Source organism: Galendromus occidentalis, unplaced genomic scaffold, assembly GCF_000255335.2.
Source record: "Galendromus occidentalis unplaced genomic scaffold, Mocc_1.1 scf7180000077480, whole genome shotgun sequence".
Taxonomy (NCBI): Eukaryota; Metazoa; Arthropoda; class Arachnida; order Mesostigmata; family Phytoseiidae; genus Galendromus; species Galendromus occidentalis.
The window spans coordinates 384,342-400,984 of record NW_003805468.1 but is presented as its reverse complement, the minus strand read 5'-3'; the positions used below and the strand labels follow the sequence as shown (position 1 = coordinate 400,984).

At 50.5% G+C, this 16,643-nt stretch overlaps 4 protein-coding genes and 1 long non-coding RNA gene across 5 annotated transcripts; 3 read left to right on the top strand and 2 right to left on the bottom strand.

Annotated features, from left to right (window-relative positions):
• Positions 1 to 493: 493 nt before the first annotated feature.
• LOC100908233 (casein kinase II subunit beta) lies at positions 494 to 3,623 on the bottom strand. Its single transcript, XM_003745224.2, has 5 exons — positions 3,514 to 3,623; positions 2,511 to 2,688; positions 2,270 to 2,418; positions 2,101 to 2,192; positions 494 to 1,423 (listed from the first exon to the last, which is right to left on the bottom strand). The coding sequence occupies exons 2-5, from the start codon at positions 2,634 to 2,636 to the stop codon at positions 1,125 to 1,127; spliced, it is 666 nt and encodes a 221-aa protein (XP_003745272.1). The 5' UTR covers positions 2,637 to 2,688; positions 3,514 to 3,623; the 3' UTR covers positions 494 to 1,124.
• Positions 3,624 to 4,635: 1,012 nt separating this feature from the next.
• grp (serine/threonine-protein kinase grp) lies at positions 4,636 to 6,982 on the top strand. The gene is made up of 5 exons (XM_003745270.2): positions 4,636 to 4,707; positions 4,821 to 5,108; positions 5,241 to 5,417; positions 5,602 to 5,742; positions 5,850 to 6,982. The coding sequence occupies exons 1-5, from the start codon at positions 4,648 to 4,650 to the stop codon at positions 6,615 to 6,617; spliced, it is 1,434 nt and encodes a 477-aa protein (XP_003745318.1). The 5' UTR covers positions 4,636 to 4,647; the 3' UTR covers positions 6,618 to 6,982.
• On the bottom strand, positions 6,975 to 7,539 carry LOC100908094 (uncharacterized). Its single transcript, XR_145553.2, has 2 exons — positions 7,406 to 7,539; positions 6,975 to 7,295 (listed from the first exon to the last, which is right to left on the bottom strand). It is a non-coding gene; the product is annotated as an uncharacterized LOC100908094 (long non-coding RNA).
• A 552-nt stretch (positions 7,540 to 8,091) lies between these two features.
• LOC100902997 (GATA zinc finger domain-containing protein 1) lies at positions 8,092 to 10,761 on the top strand. The gene is made up of 6 exons (XM_003745269.2): positions 8,092 to 8,563; positions 8,828 to 8,983; positions 9,119 to 9,232; positions 9,872 to 10,033; positions 10,261 to 10,429; positions 10,525 to 10,761. Exons 1-6 carry the CDS (start codon positions 8,210 to 8,212, stop codon positions 10,704 to 10,706), a joined length of 1,137 nt encoding a protein of 378 aa, XP_003745317.1. The 5' UTR covers positions 8,092 to 8,209; the 3' UTR covers positions 10,707 to 10,761.
• A 1,980-nt stretch (positions 10,762 to 12,741) lies between these two features.
• Positions 12,742 to 16,578, top strand: PGAP1 (GPI inositol-deacylase). Its single transcript, XM_029112035.1, is given in 8 exon segments — positions 12,742 to 12,873; positions 12,995 to 13,080; positions 13,414 to 13,591; positions 13,764 to 14,117; positions 14,275 to 15,081; positions 15,199 to 16,002; positions 16,086 to 16,336; positions 16,434 to 16,578. Coding segments are annotated over 8 exon segments (2,757 nt in total).
• Positions 16,579 to 16,643: the final 65 nt, after the last annotated feature.

Sequence of the window (16,643 nt, the reverse complement as noted above, 5' to 3'; positions counted from 1 at the left end):
TTTAACTATCCGTAGGCAGATTTCTAGTCCCGGATAAATACGGTTGCATATCCCAATACTGACGGACGGTCGCTTCGAGACTAAGGGAACAAGGAAGTCAAAAGGATCCTCTCTCTTGAGCTCTCATTCTCCGCCCCGGGAAGTTCACAGTTCTCGTTGGCAAGTTTCATCTTACAATTGGAGTTATTGATTCTAATCGATCGTATGGTCGGCAAGGGAATCCCCATTCGCCCTCCCCTGCCCTTCGGTGGGGTCCGTCTTCTCAGGATCGCGAATCAGTCGACGGCGACGAATCCACCATCCTGAGCTCTGAGAAAACCTCCACTGTATCTACAGTAGCCCCATCATCACGGGCGTCGACGCGTTTACGAGAAGCTAAGGGCTCCAGCTCGAGTTTCGTCTCCTTAACCTGCGCACCTAACCGGCCAGGATGAGGACCAGTCGTCCATGGATTCTTTCCCCGCCTTCTTTACGCGAGCAGCGAGGGTGACAATTTACGATTCGCATCAATCAGTTTATTATCTCTCTCCGGAGAGCTCTGCTCTCCCTCGGTGTGTGGCAAACGCTTATCGCTCATACTTTTTACATTTATGCCTATGATTATTCAACAAAATTCACGAAACGGTCTTTATTCCTCTTCCCCTCGAATTGTTCAACTAGACTGCACCACCATTCCCCTAGACCGATTCCCGAACGTGGGCTTCCGGTCGGCGGGTTTCATAGGGCTCGCAGGCGAAGTATTCGAAGGTGTCGAACGCAATCACCGGAATCTATTCCTCCCGTCGGCTACACGGCGCCTAGACAGCTTCTTGTTCTCCCTCCACTGTGATAATAGTACATCATGATTTCGTCGTGGTCGTGATATCGTTCTCCCTTCCAGCTGAGCGGAATACGGCCACCGTCGCGACTTCTCAACATTTGATTCCATTCGTTTGCCTAATTCTCGAATTTACATGCAATCTAAAATGAGAGTCCATAGTAAACGCACCTCCCGTCCGAGTGCCACGAGGCGTTTTCTCCCGCCCGAACTCGTCAGTAACTTCAACAATCTCCCGTACTTGTTCCCAGATAAATTGGCCAGTCGATATACATAGATCAAGGACAGACAACGGAGAATCAACGCATCAACGTTTTCCCGGATTGATGACAAGCGAGCGTCCTGGCGCTTTGAACGTATTCCCCGAGTTGCCCTGAATTTGATAAGCTAGCGGATGGATTTTGAAGCCGTAGAGCCGGGGCACGAACTGCTTTACAGGCTGCTTAGGCCGACATTCAGGGTGGACCATGAACAGCATGTGGGGAAAGCCAGTTCCGAAATAAGCGCCGTCGCAATGGTGATGTCGCGTGCTCTTCGGATTGTAGACATCCATGCATTTCGGACAGTACAGCTGTACCATAGCTTCTCCGGGTACATCACTAAGACCTGTGGAAACGAGAGAATCCGGTCAGCATCAAAATCACCGATATTCCGCCATCTGGAGGGTATTCGATGGCTGGGTTCCCTCCGCGCCACGAGAGTTCCCTTTTCATCACAATACTGGGGGCTCTTGTATATCGAGAAAATGATGACCGCCAAAAACAATGAGCAGATATAATGGAGGGTTGTGTCTGATATAGAATATTAGAGTTCAGTCAAGGTATTAATTGTGATAGGAGACAACACGCGCGCCAGTAATTCAAATCCGGAGAATGTAAACAATCGAGCAGTCAGTCGAAAAAAGGGAACCGATAAGTGACGAGTCGCGCGAGCGAGGCGAAAAGGTAGAAAGTGATCATTCTCAAGAATAAAGTTGTGAACCAACAGTTTTCGCATCCTCAAACAACTCAGAGATCACCAACAGACTTTCAAAGCAGCAAGGAAGTTTACAGGTTGCGCGTCGACAAAATCGAGTTCAAATGGGCACGCAGTCGAATCTTGATCAAATCGAACGGGATAAGATTTTCATGGAGTCGCTATCCATGAAGTTAGGTATTCCGCTTAACTACGATTGGAATCAATGCGGAACTCCCGGTCAGGAGAACTTTTAATGACTTCAACGAGGGATTTCCATGAACCTCTAGGATATATGGCTCATGGAAAGAGAGGCTTTGTTTCCTCACCGATTGGAAGCAGCGATTGGTTCTCGCAATATACACGTGGACAGTAGCCAAAGTCTCCGTTTTGGTACTTCTCAAGCATTTGAGCGATACCCCTGGAACAACAGATATCCTCATGAGATCACGTTCACGCTCAAGATCTATCCTCAGAAAGCTATGAGTAGGGCCCAACCTGTTGGTGAGGATGTAACGAGCGTGTATGAGGCCGTAGAGCATCTCCGCCGCTTGTTCAATTAGGTCATTTTGATTGGGATTGTCATCGATATCATCGTCTGCCTCCAGATCCAGGATCATATCTAACGCCTGTCGGTAGTGAGGTACCTGCGATGGAACAGGGAGCAGTGAGAGGGACGAACATCGCGCAAATATCCATCGATAGCTCTGATCGCGAAGCCCAAGTATACGATCCACACCTGCTCATTGAGACCAGTGAGGTTGAATTTGTCCTGGATGTAATCCTCATCACACTCGCAGAAGAACTCGTTGCCTCGGAGACCACAGAACCATGATATCCAAGATACTTCTTCTGAAGAGCTCATGACGAAGGTTTCTACGAGATCTCTAACTAATCAGGATCCGCTTTCTTGAAGCCTGTAAGGAATTGGACCCAATTACTCAGATTTTAAGCCAAGGATTTTGGGGCAGCTGACGTCCCACGGGGAACTTATCCCCTCGAGCACGATGAGAGTATAATCAATAGGTGGGGAGCCCCAGCGGGACCTCATGATGACCGCACTCCAACGCTCGAGTACCCAGCGTTTCCATCGGAGCCAGAATCTTCAAACAGAGATTTCCAGCCGAATAACTCGTGAGTCTCGGCCGACTTTCATCCCCTAGTCGCATTGGAGGTCTCTCAGAATGCGGGTCGATACAGCAAATCCATTCGCAAACTCACTTATCGGACGTACGTCGCAGAGAAACGTGAGAAATGTGAGAAAGCTCCCCATAGAACCAAGAAGGAATGCTGATGGCGATTTCTGTGTGTTGAGGAGTGCGGAGGAAATATTTATATGCGCAAGAAGATATTTCGCAATTCAGAGGAGCCGAATCCGAATGTTTCCAGACCCGGACGGCCCGCCACAGAAGACTAGAGCATCGTGAGAGCTAAAGCGACCGGGACGAGAGTCCCCGGAGCTTTTACGGAGCTTGGCCAACCTTGTCTCTTACTTAGCTCTGCCAACCAGAAATCACCATTCCATAGGGTATGGGACTTTTGAGGCGAAGGAACCGAATAATTTCTAGCGCAGCTACGGGAGAGCGGAGATCGACTCGCAGGGTCTTCCTGCCAGACTCTGGCACGACACCGGTGTGTCGAAAGCCTAAGCCTTCCCGTCATCGTGAAGAGCTGATAGCAGATTTCTGTGAGCAATACATGCAACGTCACCTCAGTCGGAGCATAGCAGGGAAGAGACTTACGGTGGAGGAGTGTTTTACTGGCTCGGTGAGTGCGTCGTCTCGTCCGAGAGGAAACACCAAGCCTGGAGCAAAACACACTCTCTAATGAATTCGTGAAACGATGATCTGCCAAGAGTTCCGCCAGAGAGCGCTGATCGCAGAGCCCCTCTGGAAGTTCACGGATGAGCAGAAACAATTTGTGGAAACTCATGATAGCTCTCAAATCCCTCTCGAAGCGCCAGAGGATCAAGTTCCCATCTCTCTGCGAGGCTGCGAGCCTATTCCCCTCGGCTGAATTCCGTGGAATCCTTCGAAAATCGATAAAAGCCCGAGTCATCAAAGATGGCGGGCAGTATTTGAGGAAATCCTCTTTTTGGTAGGCAAGATCATTCGATGTTTTGGAAGGTTGAGTCGTCGTCGTCAAGAGAGAAAACACAGCAGCAGAAGGCAACAATATTGGCCGCCGACTGTGTTGTGCCGCGAAAATAGGCGGGCTCAGGAACTCTTCCTGATGCGAATGATCATCTTTATATTTTGTTAGACGATGTTTATCTTCCTGGGTTCCCGCCCGTGAGGTTCGTTCCGATTTCCCTCATGTACGCAATCGTGAGCTCATAGATTGTTCCGCTTTCGGAATCCATTCCCGTGAGTTTGTTTTGTTGAGGGCGCTATCCGGAGCCGCGGAACTTGTCTATGCAAGACCTACACCACAGTTTCGCCTCCGGAAGAAACCTCTCGCTTTGCCATTACCGGTGTCAGGGTCAGCTGAGCGTCATCCGATCCGCCAACCATTAGATTGCGATGGTGCCATCGGGACCTTCCGTTGCTCCTCGATGTCTTCGAGGGAGACCTGCAGTTTACGTTCGAGTACAAGATGTCGGACTTCGAGCACCGTAGCTCGAGGGGTGGCTTTTTGGCGGAGTTGTCGACTCTCGATCGCTTCGGGAATCCTGCCTCAGATATATTTCGGAGCGTTCTGAGCCTCGCGATGCCATTCTCCTCGAGTAGTTCCGCATTAATATCGAAACGGATTTGCATTCCTGGAATTTCGGGCCATGGAAACCATTCATCCGTGTGCATGCTCCCTGAGGTTACTGTCTTCGACGATTTTAGAGAATAAGTTTAAAAAAACGAATACATCCGCAGACTTGTGAAATGGAGTTCGTAGAGGGCTGGGATATCGTCCAAGTTTTGGGGGAGGGAGCTTTCGGTGAGGTGAGTATCGAAATTCGATTCGGATGCCTTCGACTCTCGCTGGCGATTTGAAGAGCCGACATGTACCGACATCCCGAACAAGTACCTCAATAAATCGCCTTATGGTCCCTCAGGTGAAATTGCTCGTCAATCGAAAAACTTCGGAAGCTGTCGCCGTCAAACTCGTCGACCTCAGGATTCACCTCACAGCAATTAGCGAAATTCGTAAAGAAATCGGAATCCACAAACTGTTGAACCATGAAAACATATTGAAGTGTTTCGGCCATCGGAAAGATGACAAGTTCCAATACATATTCCTCGAATACGCCGCTGGCGGGGAGCTATTCGACAGGATAGAGCCGGACATCGGCATGGATCCGGCTCAAGCTCAGAGATACTTCCAACAGCTCATCGCTGGAATGGTAGGTGTACTCAGAAGGCGTGGCCTGTGTTCTTCATGACGGTAGATTCGGCGCACATGTGCAGACATCAGGAATAGCATGAGCACGGGACCGTCTTCGAAATCGAAATCAAGCGAATGAATTAATTTCCAGGAGTATCTGCACACCCGAGGAATCGCTCACAGAGATCTCAAACCCGAGAATCTTCTGCTAGATGCGAACGACAACCTCAAAATATCGGATTTCGGTTTTGCGACAATCTTCCGGCACAAGGGACAAGAAAGATTGTTGGATAAGAGATGCGGCACTCTCCCATATATAGCTCCAGAGGTTCGTTGGGTAGAGATTCTATCGGGGGCGATAACGTGTTGACCGAGATATCCGCCAGCTGACTAATTTCCTTTCCGGAAATTCTTACGGGGAGACCAAATAAGACTATGGCAAAGATCTCGCTGTGGTACGAGCGTACCATCTAGCTCAAAGGACTAAGAGGAAGATCCCGGTTCCGATTCAGGTACTCGTCAAGAAGTATAGCGCACAACCGGCAGATATCTGGAGCTGCGGAGTGATCTTAGTCACTTTGCTCGCGGGGGAGCTGCCCTGGGACAAACCGGCTGCTAAATGTGCCGAATATGTGGACTGGAAAGAAGGAAAGGTAGGCAATTCTGAGCATCTCGGAAACATCGGAGCAAGACACCTTCAGGAGAGAATTTCGGTGTGTCCCTATGATTCCGAGCTCATCCCTTATCGCTCTCCCCTCAGGACTACGTTTCCCCATGGCGGAAAATCGACACTGTGGCTCTGTCTCTTCTGCGGAGGATGCTGAGTCCGCGGGTGGATCGACGGTACACTGTATCACAGATCAAACTGCATCCGTGGTTCCTGAAGAATTTCAAGGGTGCGGGAGCGTCGAGAGTTGTACACAACTTCGAGGATGGCGCGAGCTCTCGGAAACGAAGCTGCATCGAGATCGGAGCCGCGCCGAACAGGAACTACATGGAGCAGTTCTGTTTATCGCAGCCAGAGTTCATACGCCAAGTCACGGTCGAACCTGATCTGCCGGCCGAGAATCAACCGAAGCCGTACATTTCGTGTCTTTCACAACCAGCCTGCTTGGACGATATCCTGCTGAACTCGCAGTTGAGCGGTGGAACGACGCAGACCACGCAGAATCCGATACAGCGGTTGGTCAAGCGCATGACGAGGTTCTTCGTGGAGACGTCCGCGGAAGAAACTTGCAACAAGCTCAAGGAGATCTTGAACAAATTATCTTTCAACTACAAAGTCAACGGCTTGGAATTCACCGTGACGTTGCATGACAAGCGTCGGCAAAGGCTCGTATTCAAGGCGAACGTCCTCGACATGAATGGTTCGGTTCTTGTCGACTTCAGACTGAGCACCGGATGCGGTCTCGAGTTCAAAAAATATTTCCTCGACTTGAAACAGCGCCTTAAAGACATTATCGTGCTCGGACCGGTTTCGTGGCCGCTCGCGATGGCGTCATTGAACAAAACGTTCTGTCCGACCTGAGAAGCGGCCATTCTAACATAGGTATATATCTGACCTGTTGACACGTGAGATCGAATATCAAATCACTAGGGATCGTCCCGTACAACTCCGTTCGGTGAATCGGGGACGATCGCGGAAGTGTTCGCAAGTGAGACTAACTGATTGATTGACGGAACGATAGAGTGAGAGATACAAGAGACAAGTGCGAATAATTGTAAAATGGAAAAGAGCCGCGCGAAGGAGAAGACAACTCGATGAGCCATATACGATGAGGTACGACCCTGTAAAATAATTGTAAGCTCCATCCCTCGTGCAAATCCATCGGAATAAAGCGCTTTTGTTAGAACTGTCCAACCAAATAAAACGCCCGTGATGAAGACTAGATTGTTTCAGAGGGTTGTCGTCATTACCCGCCTCTCGAAATTGATAAGCCGTGAGTGAAGCTGAAGATTGAGATATGAAGGCCTTTTATACGAAAGAAAGTGTTCATGCTTCAGGAGCTGACGATTTCTCAGCCGATTCCACCTGCGGGAGAGGATCTAACAAGCATGCCCGCTTCGAGTGTCCGATCGTAAGCGTGTCCGGACACTCGAACCCGTGCAGGTGTCGTGGTCTGAGTACCGGGACGAGCTTTCAGATGCACTTCTTGTTGTGACACACATGTCCCGTGCAACACTTGATCTTGACGCCATCACATGCCTGAAACAAGGTTCTGGTCACGGAACACGTCGGGCTTCCCACTGAAGAGTGAAATCTAAGGCATATTCCGTTGATGACACCCTGGAGAAGAGGCGAATCTGTTGGCTTACCTGATTCAGGTGACCGCACTGCTTCGCAAGGGCGACCTGCAGAAAACAGATCAGTAGAAGAAGGCGTAGGATATGAGCGAGGAATCTCATGTTCATCGGCAGTCGCTTGGCTCGCGAATGTCGCGGTCCTCCTGAAGAACGGATGCCAGAAAAGGAATGGGGAGTTTCAAAAGGGGAAGGATGGAGACCAAGTAGAAGCGAGCGAAGGAGAGCTGATTAAACCTGAGCTGATAGCAGAGCCGAAGGCTGTCTGCCCGCCTTTCCAGTTTCTTGGATATGGTTGTGACCGTAAACTACATTACTCGTATGCCCATGCTGGACGGCTCAGCACTCCGAGAACGGAAGGGGTTCCTGCTTTGGAATCCCTCCAGGAGGTGGCGCAGATGAATACTCGATGCGATCGTGGCGAGAATAGATTGACGATTCGCCTTGGGCTCGGTCTTCCCCACAGAGCCGGACCCTTTGATTTATCAGATTCACCAAAATTTCTCAGTAAGATACGACCTGGAAATTATCAGAGAATCTTTTGTCTTGGCATCAGTGGGAGCAGCTTGAGAGTTTTGACAAAAATCACCCAACGAAGACCGCCCGCTCCCGATGGAATGCCATCGGCATGCATCCATCCGTGCTCGAGGTGAGAGCGCCAGAGAAAAAGAATTCTGTGTCTAAATCACTGGACCAGAGTCGACTCACAGCTCGAACGATTCAGGGCGGCGAGATCCTGGCTTACTCGGGAAGCTCTGGATGTCCTGATGCGGCAATGAAGTGAAGTACTTCCTGAGTTAGAAGGAATTCGCACTAGCGATGGAGGAGCCTATCGCAGAGCCCGAAGCAGCGACGTCGAACGCCGATAATGTGAAAACTGAATCCACTCTGGAAACCACGACCGAGGATATCGCATGCGAATCCGACTCAGTACAGATCTGCTCGAGGCGTTCTAGTGACGAAAAACCTGACGAGATCGCCGGGGAGAACGAGATAGTGAAACCCGCAGCTCCATTGATAGTCATTGAAGGAAAAGACTTTCTGCCTGGCGCAGAGAGTCGGGACTCTCCCGGAGAATGCCTCGGAGACCATGATCCTCCAACGAAAACTGAGGAGCAGGAGGAACTTGAGGCTCAAGGGTGCCAGGCTGAGAATTTCGCGGAGCAAGTGTCGGTAAGTAAAGCGCGTGCCTTAGGTTGAATTATGAGTATTTCCATGACAGCTGAACTGTGATCTATTAGGGAGCCCATAGCGATCTGCGCTAGTTCCTCCGCCTCCCTGGCGGGAAGCTCGACCCAGCAAGTTTCTAATATGAAACCTATCGTCCTGGCCTTAGATTCGTGAATCCATATCGATCACCCTCTACGTTTGACGGGGGAGTTTGAGGATTCCATAAAATGAGACATGTGTTTTTGATAGCAACATGCGTGTTCCTAGGTGAAATGCATCAAGAGAACGATCGAATGCAGCAAATGTCACGTTCTGGAGTCCTTGTTCTGGAGAACGACGACCAGTGGAGATCTGATATGCGTGGAATGTCAAGCTGCAAGTGAACTAGAAACGAAAGAAGATGGCGATGAAGAGCTGTCGCAGGTCTGTTCCAAAATCGCTATCAGAATCATATGTACATCATGTCGATGATGAAGCTAGAACTCTCCGAGAGAAAAAGCTGCTCAGTCGACTTGAATGAAATATCTAATGAAAAAGTTCCTCGCGTCCACCTCACAGGCCGGCAGTGATCCGCCGACAACACCCAGCGGGAGCGATCACAACGAAGAAGCAGAAGACCTCGCGGATCAAGATGACGCCGCTCCGAAAGCCCCGAGTCCTCGGAAAAGAGAGGTAGGATTTCTGAGTCTTAGTCAGTTTCAATTAGGTACCTGAGTCCTAATCCCAAGTTTGACCTATGTTGTAGGCAGTGGCGGATTTACCCAGTAGGCTTAGTAGGCTATAGACTGGGGCGGCAGTTTTCGGGAGGCGGCGAAATCCTGGTTGGATCTTGTGTAATCCTCGGCAACTCACTCAGTGAAATCATTCGAGACCGAGACGAGGACGTCGACTCTTATTCGCGATTAAGGGCGAGGAGCTATCTCAATACCGAACAGCGAGACATAATTTCTGGGATGCCCGATCAACTTATTTTGAGAAGGATTTTCTTTTGGTTTTCTGGGATGAACTGAATAAGTGAAGACGATTTCTAAGTCTACGGATCCTTGGGCTTTTTGTGGAGTAGAGAAGAAATCTTAAAAACTTGAAGCAAGCGCCGGGAAGAACCGGGATTCATTCCCAGATGGGTTGCTTCAGGGCGGCACTCCTGATTAGGCCTGGGAGCGGCAAAGTCGTGAATCCGCCGCTGGTTGTTGGTACCATCCGTGCTCGTGTGTTGCGTGGCAGGGAGCTGACTCCCGCGACGCATAATGAGATTTCCTTTCCTGAGAGCTCGGGGGAACTTCTTTCGTACCACGATCCTTTCCGTTGCAGCTGCGCAAAGCAACTCGCCTAAAGACAGCGAAGTATGTGAAGAGCGCCACCAAGAATCGCCGATCTCTAACCTTCAAGAAGAGCGCACCCATGAAAACGACCCCTGCTGTATCGCATTTCATCACGTCAAATTATATCAGACACAAAGGCAGCTATCTCCAGGTGAGGATCTTCCGGTATTTCCATTGAGGTCGCAAATCCGCGCATACCGTCTTACACTCGAGCCTGGCCGGAAGGCATAGCAACGATCGGGACGAAGTCCCCCCCAACCTCCCCGAAACAGTATCATCCCGCTTTCCCGAGGAGCTCCTGCTGAACTTGTGGCTCAGACCGGATGAAATAACGACAAACGGCGGGGATATTCACGCAAAATACTTTTGTCGTTGCAGAGAGGAGACGTGGTCTCCATGCTTGGCGATGATTCGGAAATATATTATGCTCAACTACGGACATTCCTCGTTGATCAATTTGGTCAAACGAGTGCCACAATATCGTGGCTCATCCCGACAGAACGGAGTCCGAGCGACGGCTCCTTCGATCCTGCCACTTTTGTGCTCGGTATGGTTGAGTAGTACTAGGTGCCCATGTTTCATCTGCATCGGAAATGATCTTGATCGGTACTGTGAATCTCGTTTTTCTTCCTCGAATCGCAGGTCCGGAAGAAGATTTCCCTCGAGACCTGAGATCTATGAGTTTTGAGTGCCATGCGCCGTCGGATTACTATCTCGCTCGGGACAAGCCTATTCTCTTCGACGAGAGGAAAGGTTGCAAAGCCTTCGTGTGGACTGCGCTCGGGAAGCCGAAACCCATTCGTGACAGTCCTGATGCTCAATGAATCTGCCATCCTTGAACCGTTGCGATTCCTGCGGCTCGCACATCGGAACCTCACCTCGTTTTCTGATTTAAAGTGATCGAAACATTTATCCCCTCTCGAGCACGCAGCGAAGTTTCTCAAGGAATCCATCGCTGTAGACGAGGAGCTTCTCGACGGATCAGCTCATGCCAAGATGGTGGACCACAACCAGTGATAGATTAGTCTGACCTCGACCGATGAGATTGTGTATACTCCTGTACATTTCATGAAATAGATGGACAAGAACAGAAATAACACGGGTTTCCCCATCGTTAGATCCCCGTGGTGAGTCCGAGAAAGTATAGAAGGCAGCTCGGTCCAGTACGGACTCGTGTACAGTATTTGAGGACATCTGATGGGATACTAGATGCACAATAAATTCTGAATCAGTCTACGCAGACACTTGGGAAAGCGCTCCGAACGCGCTGAAAATCCCAAGTTTCTCTGTCTCCTGTCGCTCATCGAGAGCTGACAGCTAACGGGTCACGTTGACGATTCTAGGGAGAAAAATGAAACAGCTTTCCATCGGATCAACTTATAGGTTACAGGATCTTTCTGATGCGATTCGAATAAAAGTCTGAATCGACATTCTTCGCATTCATTCCGAAATTACGCCCTCGAACCGATCTTCAAAGAAAGATCAGATAAAGTCATGCTTACGTCAATGGGCCCAGGACTTACAGACGAAGCTGACCCCAGTCGAATATTCTCTAGAACCCTAGCCCAAATCCCAAGAACATGTTTCTCATGAGACTTTTTGATTGTCGACGAGGTGTCGAGTGGTGTGTGGGTATCCGCTGATGGATGATATTCCGATATTGATTCATACAATGTCTTCTAGAACCTCTCTCAAGGGAAAGACTCTCTAAGCAATGCGCTCGATTTCCCCTGCGCCTTCGAAGACTAGCAGCTCTCGTAGATCACTTGCTTGACAGGGTCGGTGAAGGATCCGTTATGGCGTCACGGTCGCCCAGGGAGGATCGATCGCCTGATCGAATTCCCACTCTGAAAACCCTCCCGATATACAGAGAGAGAGTACGGGAATCAGGCCACATTTTCCAGACGATAGCCCGATCCGAGACGCGTTGAGCGATGCCGACATTGACGGTCTTCCATTCCAGGCGATGAGCATTAATTTATGCCGGGGGTAGGATGCTACCACAAGCTCGATGCTGATCGACAAAAAGTCCCCGTAGCGATGGTCCTCCACGGAATTTTTGTTGACGATTAGCTTGCGAAAGGGGGACCCGTCCGCACGCATCGGATGATCTCGAACACCGCGCCGATGGAGACGACGAGAGAGAGCTCTCGGCGGCGCCTCTGATTCGAGGTTCTATCATCGAAGCTTCTGTGTATAGCGAAGCCGACGCATGGAAGGTTGGGAGATTGTCAAACACGACGACTGGTTCTCGCGGTCAGCTGAGCGTAGCGGGTCCCGATCAGTCAGATGTGAGCGGCTCTGTGATTCGGATGTGTTCGATGCGGAATTCAGGGGATAGATCTCGGTACCTGCATGCCAAGTTCTCAATAATCCATGGTGAGTCTGAGGCTGAGCTCGCGCGGAAACCGTGCCGACCGGTAAACGAACCTGACTTCGCTCCGTGGAAAACATGCCGTTATGGCACTTACACGAGCAGTCGACGATGATTACAATATTATTGCAGTCGCTTCCGTGACAGTTTTCTTCGCACGCTGTAGCTCTTGGAACTCTCGATTTCTGCGTAGGCTACTCGAATAAATCTCATGAGTCCGCTGAGCTCTAGAATGGGGTGCCATAATGAAGTAGGTATCGAAGAGATAAATGAAGGATTGAGATCCCCATGATCCCATGATAGTAGGCCACGAGATACCTTCATCGTAGCAGGGGACGCCGGCTGTGCGGTATCAAACTCGCGGTCGCGCGGTCGCTGTCTTCAAGCGTGAAGATTTGCTACTGAGATTCTCACGGAGGACAATTGAAGAGCGCGGTTCTCCCCCTTCAGGATTGAGGTCGTGCTCATAAAGCCCAGGCTCGGTGATGGCGGTCTCGACGGGAACTCTAGTCGGATCTTTCGCTGTGATCTGCAGCCTTATCTTCTTTCGACATGTTCTCGATCTTCCGTACAATCGGTGTCACATGACGTATATGCCATCGGTTCCACAGTATTACGTGAGTCCCCCTTCTCCGCATTTCCCGCTCAATAAATGCTTAATGATAGGAGATTCCAATCCGTCCCGATCGCTTCCTGAATTCAAAAGATATTCGAAAGGATATTCATTCTCTTCTTCAGCCTGTGCATATGCCGGCGAATGTGTCGAAGAAGTTCCCACGCTACAATCTCTACCTCTATGGCGAAGGGTGAGTGGCTCGACGGATGTAGATTTCCCATATAGGCCTCCATCCCGCTTCGTTTCGGAGCATGGAAGTTCCCCGGTCACGATGCATGATTCAATCCAAGCATGTGGTTCAATTATCTTCAGAGCTGAAATAAATAGATCGATTGATCCGCGGTCTCTGTGAGTATGGGAGCATGACTCGAACCACTCATTCAGCACGGACAATTCGACGATCACTTCCGGTCCGTCACCCTGCGTGCTCCGAATCAATCGCATAGACTCTCTGATCGTCGAAATTCCTTTCACAAGCATCGCCTTGATCAATTCAAAGAAGTCTCGAACAGCTTGAGAAATTTTTTGACAACTTTTCCAGCGGCGCGCCATACGATCCTGTTGAAGATCCCCCGGCTGGAATCCCGCTGATATTCGTGCACGGCAGCGCTGGGAACCGAGGTCAAGTCCGATCTCTGGCCTCGATTCTGAAATTGAAATCCGAAATGATGCACAACTACGAGACGATCTACTCCGTCTACACAGTTGACTTCGCCGGGGTAAGAATTTGGAAGATTCCTCTATCGATTTGCTCATTTGGAAGTTCGAACTCCCCGGCCCGCCTCCCTCTATTCCCTGGTCAGGAGTCTGGGACTCCTCTTCTCTAGGAAGTACACATCGCTAATACTAATGATTTCGGGATCTATGCTGAGGAGCATTACTTTTATCCAGGAACTGTCGGCTTTGTACGGAGGTCTTCTCACGCGACAGGCTGACTATCTCAATGAATGTCTGAAAATGATTTCGAAGCTTTGGGAAAGGTCGAATCCCGACCGACCCTTACGCGTCATCCTCATCGGACACTCGATGGGAGGTATCGTGGCACGGAGTCTCTATCTGCAACCGGACTTTGATGTGTCCACCGTGGCTCTACATATCGAGTTAGCCTCTCCGACGAGGAGACCTGTGATTTATTTAGATCGGGGATTGTGGGAATTCTACGAGCGGGTTACAGGGCTATGGGATCAAGTCGGACACGTCCTCCCACCGGTCCTCAGCGTCATGGGTGGTGAGAGAGACTTGCAGGTGAGCGAGTCATCCGTTTTTTTCCTCCTCGTTTTTTTCCCCTCCTCCATTCCGTCCTCAGTCATAGAGGGGAGCAATATAAGAGATGAGGCTATACGGTGTGAGGCCGAGAGCTGCGAAAGCGCGGAATGATTATCGAGTGTTCTTTCGTTTGTAGGTCCGATCGAACCTCGGGGATTCCCCACAGAATCTGAAGGTCCTATCGGAGTCAGTCCCACACTGTTGGGCTTCCGCAGATCATGCCTGCATCGTTTGGTGCAAACAGCTCCAACTTGTCCTCTCTCGGGCTCTGACGGATGTTTCGGAGGTCATTCAGACAAGGGATCGCATCCTGAAAATTCTCCATTATCACTTCATCAGGAAATTCGCCGAACACACGTCGCTTCAGCACCTGCCGAGACTCGCCCGATTCACCGAATTCCAAAAAGGTCGAAAGTGGCTGGAAATGTTCGAAGCTACGTGGCGTTTCGCCAAACAAAAAACCGTGTCTGCCGTGTCGCTCTACGTTCCGATGTACAAAAATACCCAGATAACCTTCCTTGCCTACGGCTTGAAAAACGATGATTGGCTCTTCGGTTGTACGGAGAGCGATAGCGGGGCGAAAATCGCCAGCTGTCGAATCGGTGTCGACATATCGAGGAGGAATCATCTCTTCCCGCCCTCGAGAGAAGTGAGCGACGCGATGTTTGGAAGCGTAGCCTCTGCGTCGGGTCGCGTGTACCACGTATCTTCGAACGAACTCACCGAGAAGAATTATCAGTCGCTCGTCGTAAACGTACCTGCTCTCCTGACGAACGTGGTCATCCTCGGCGAGCGCTACGACCCACAGAAGAGAAGTCATTCCTTTGACACGTATTCCTTCTTGAGGGGATTTTTCTCCGAAGTCAATGTTCTCTCGATCCATCTCGCTGATCGCGCTATCTACCAGCGGCTGGATTTCAAGAACTTCCAACACATGTGGCAGGCAAGTGAACGCTGATTCGTTATTCAACATGACGATCATGATTGATCTGAACTGGTTTCCTGATGTGAGAGGAATTGCGGAATTTCACAAATTCAGGAATTTCCCGTAATCTTTCAGGCCTACTCCATCCGTATCCACACAAATTTGTGTCTGGACGGTACAACCGAGCAAACCCACGCACGGTTCCGCACGGACTGGTCGAACGAGGAGCGTTTCTTCCCGGTTGCCGGCGTTGGCCAATCGTGGACGGAGTTCACATTGAAACTGTTCAGTACGCCGGCTTTCAAGGACGATCATAACAGCACGCTTGAGTTCTACTTCGATCCCGATTGCTCATATGAGGTCTTCCTCCGCTATGATTTGAAGACCTCGCTCAGTCAAATACTGCGCTACCACGGCGAAGGAGTTCTGGCATACTGTTTCGCCTTTGTGCTCGTTGTCATCACGCGTCAACTGGCCGATCTGGGCAAGCTGGGTCTTTGTTTTGGTTTCGGGGACTCGTTTCAGAGGAGCGCGACTTTTGCCCAGCTGACGCTGATCCCTGCTCTTCTCGAAGCGCTCTCGTTCCTGCCGTCGGTGCCGCCCCCGCTGGCGCCGTATTTGGGTCGCGTGAGGCTACAAGCGGAGATTTCGCACACGGAGTCCTTAATCATAAGAGCACTCACTTACTCGCTCGCGATCGGGTTGATCTCGCTCCTGGCCAAAATCATCGAACTCTTGCTCAGATCTTTCGCCGAAATATACATCAGGGTCAAGAAGAGAATGCGCTCCGCGTGGGAAGACCCGAATACAGCACCGCAATACAATGAGAATCATACTTCCCGTTACCTGACTGCGTCGCTGGTGGGCATGCTCGCCCTCTCGTTCGGAACCGGCGGCGGTATCGCCCTGGTTGGGGTCGTTATTGTACATTTCATACAGGTCCGTTGGTTCCCTATCGTTTCGGACTCAGGTTGGATTTTCCTCCGAAAAAGCGAATCATCTCACCGCGGAGGCTCTTTCAGGTGTCGGTGCTCGCCTGCCAGAACCGATTCCTCGAGGACAGGAAAGGCCCATCCGCGTACAGCTCTCGATGGAAGCTGCAGAGCAGTTTGTTGTTGATGCAGATCCTCTGCTTGCCCATGTACATTCCCTCGCTCCTGGTGTGGTGGAATAGCTTCCAGCCGCTACCCAACGATCCCTTCCTATACTCGGCACCGATGACGATATTGTGTGCGACCGTCGTCTTGCAATCGAACGTGCCGCATCCGAACAGGTTCGTGCGGGGACGTGCGCGATGAGACGAGCTCAATTCTCCATGCTCGAGATCGAGGGATTTATCCGATCTGCTCCCAATGATGTCTTCGCTTCAGGTACTACTACCGCACCACTGGATATTTCATCTTCCTGTTGGCGATAACGAGCGTTCTGGTCTGCCAGGAGGCGATGTTCCGTCTCGTCTACCTCCAGCTCCTGGTTTTCGGAGCCCTACTCTTCCAGCAGAATTTCAAACCGTGAACTCTACTATGCCAAGAGAGCCGGAGCCAATGCCATCGGAAGCGCTGTCCCGGATTGACTTTCAA

Bases quoted from the DNA above. Each gene is read 5' to 3' on its own strand.
- LOC100908233 (XM_003745224.2), bottom strand. From the start codon at position 2,636: ATGAGCTCTTCAGAAGAAGTATCTTGGATATCATGGTTCTGTGGTCTC. The intron at 2,419-2,510 runs GTGTGGATCGTA...GTTCCATCGCAG, and splicing joins TCACTGGTCTCAATGAGCAG to GTACCTCACTACCGACAGGC. The intron at 1,424-2,100 runs GTGAGGAAACAA...TCGTTTCCACAG, and splicing joins CCAATCGCTGCTTCCAATCG to GTCTTAGTGATGTACCCGGA.
- LOC100902997 (XM_003745269.2), top strand. From the start codon at position 8,210: ATGGAGGAGCCTATCGCAGAGCCCGAAGCAGCGACGTCGAACGCCGAT. The intron at 8,564-8,827 runs GTAAGTAAAGCG...GCGTGTTCCTAG, and splicing joins ATTTCGCGGAGCAAGTGTCG to GTGAAATGCATCAAGAGAAC. The intron at 8,984-9,118 runs GTCTGTTCCAAA...TCCACCTCACAG, and splicing joins GCGATGAAGAGCTGTCGCAG to GCCGGCAGTGATCCGCCGAC.
- grp (XM_003745270.2), top strand. From the start codon at position 4,648: ATGGAGTTCGTAGAGGGCTGGGATATCGTCCAAGTTTTGGGGGAGGGA. The intron at 5,109-5,240 runs GTAGGTGTACTC...ATTAATTTCCAG, and splicing joins AACAGCTCATCGCTGGAATG to GAGTATCTGCACACCCGAGG. The intron at 5,743-5,849 runs GTAGGCAATTCT...CTCTCCCCTCAG, and splicing joins TGGACTGGAAAGAAGGAAAG to GACTACGTTTCCCCATGGCG.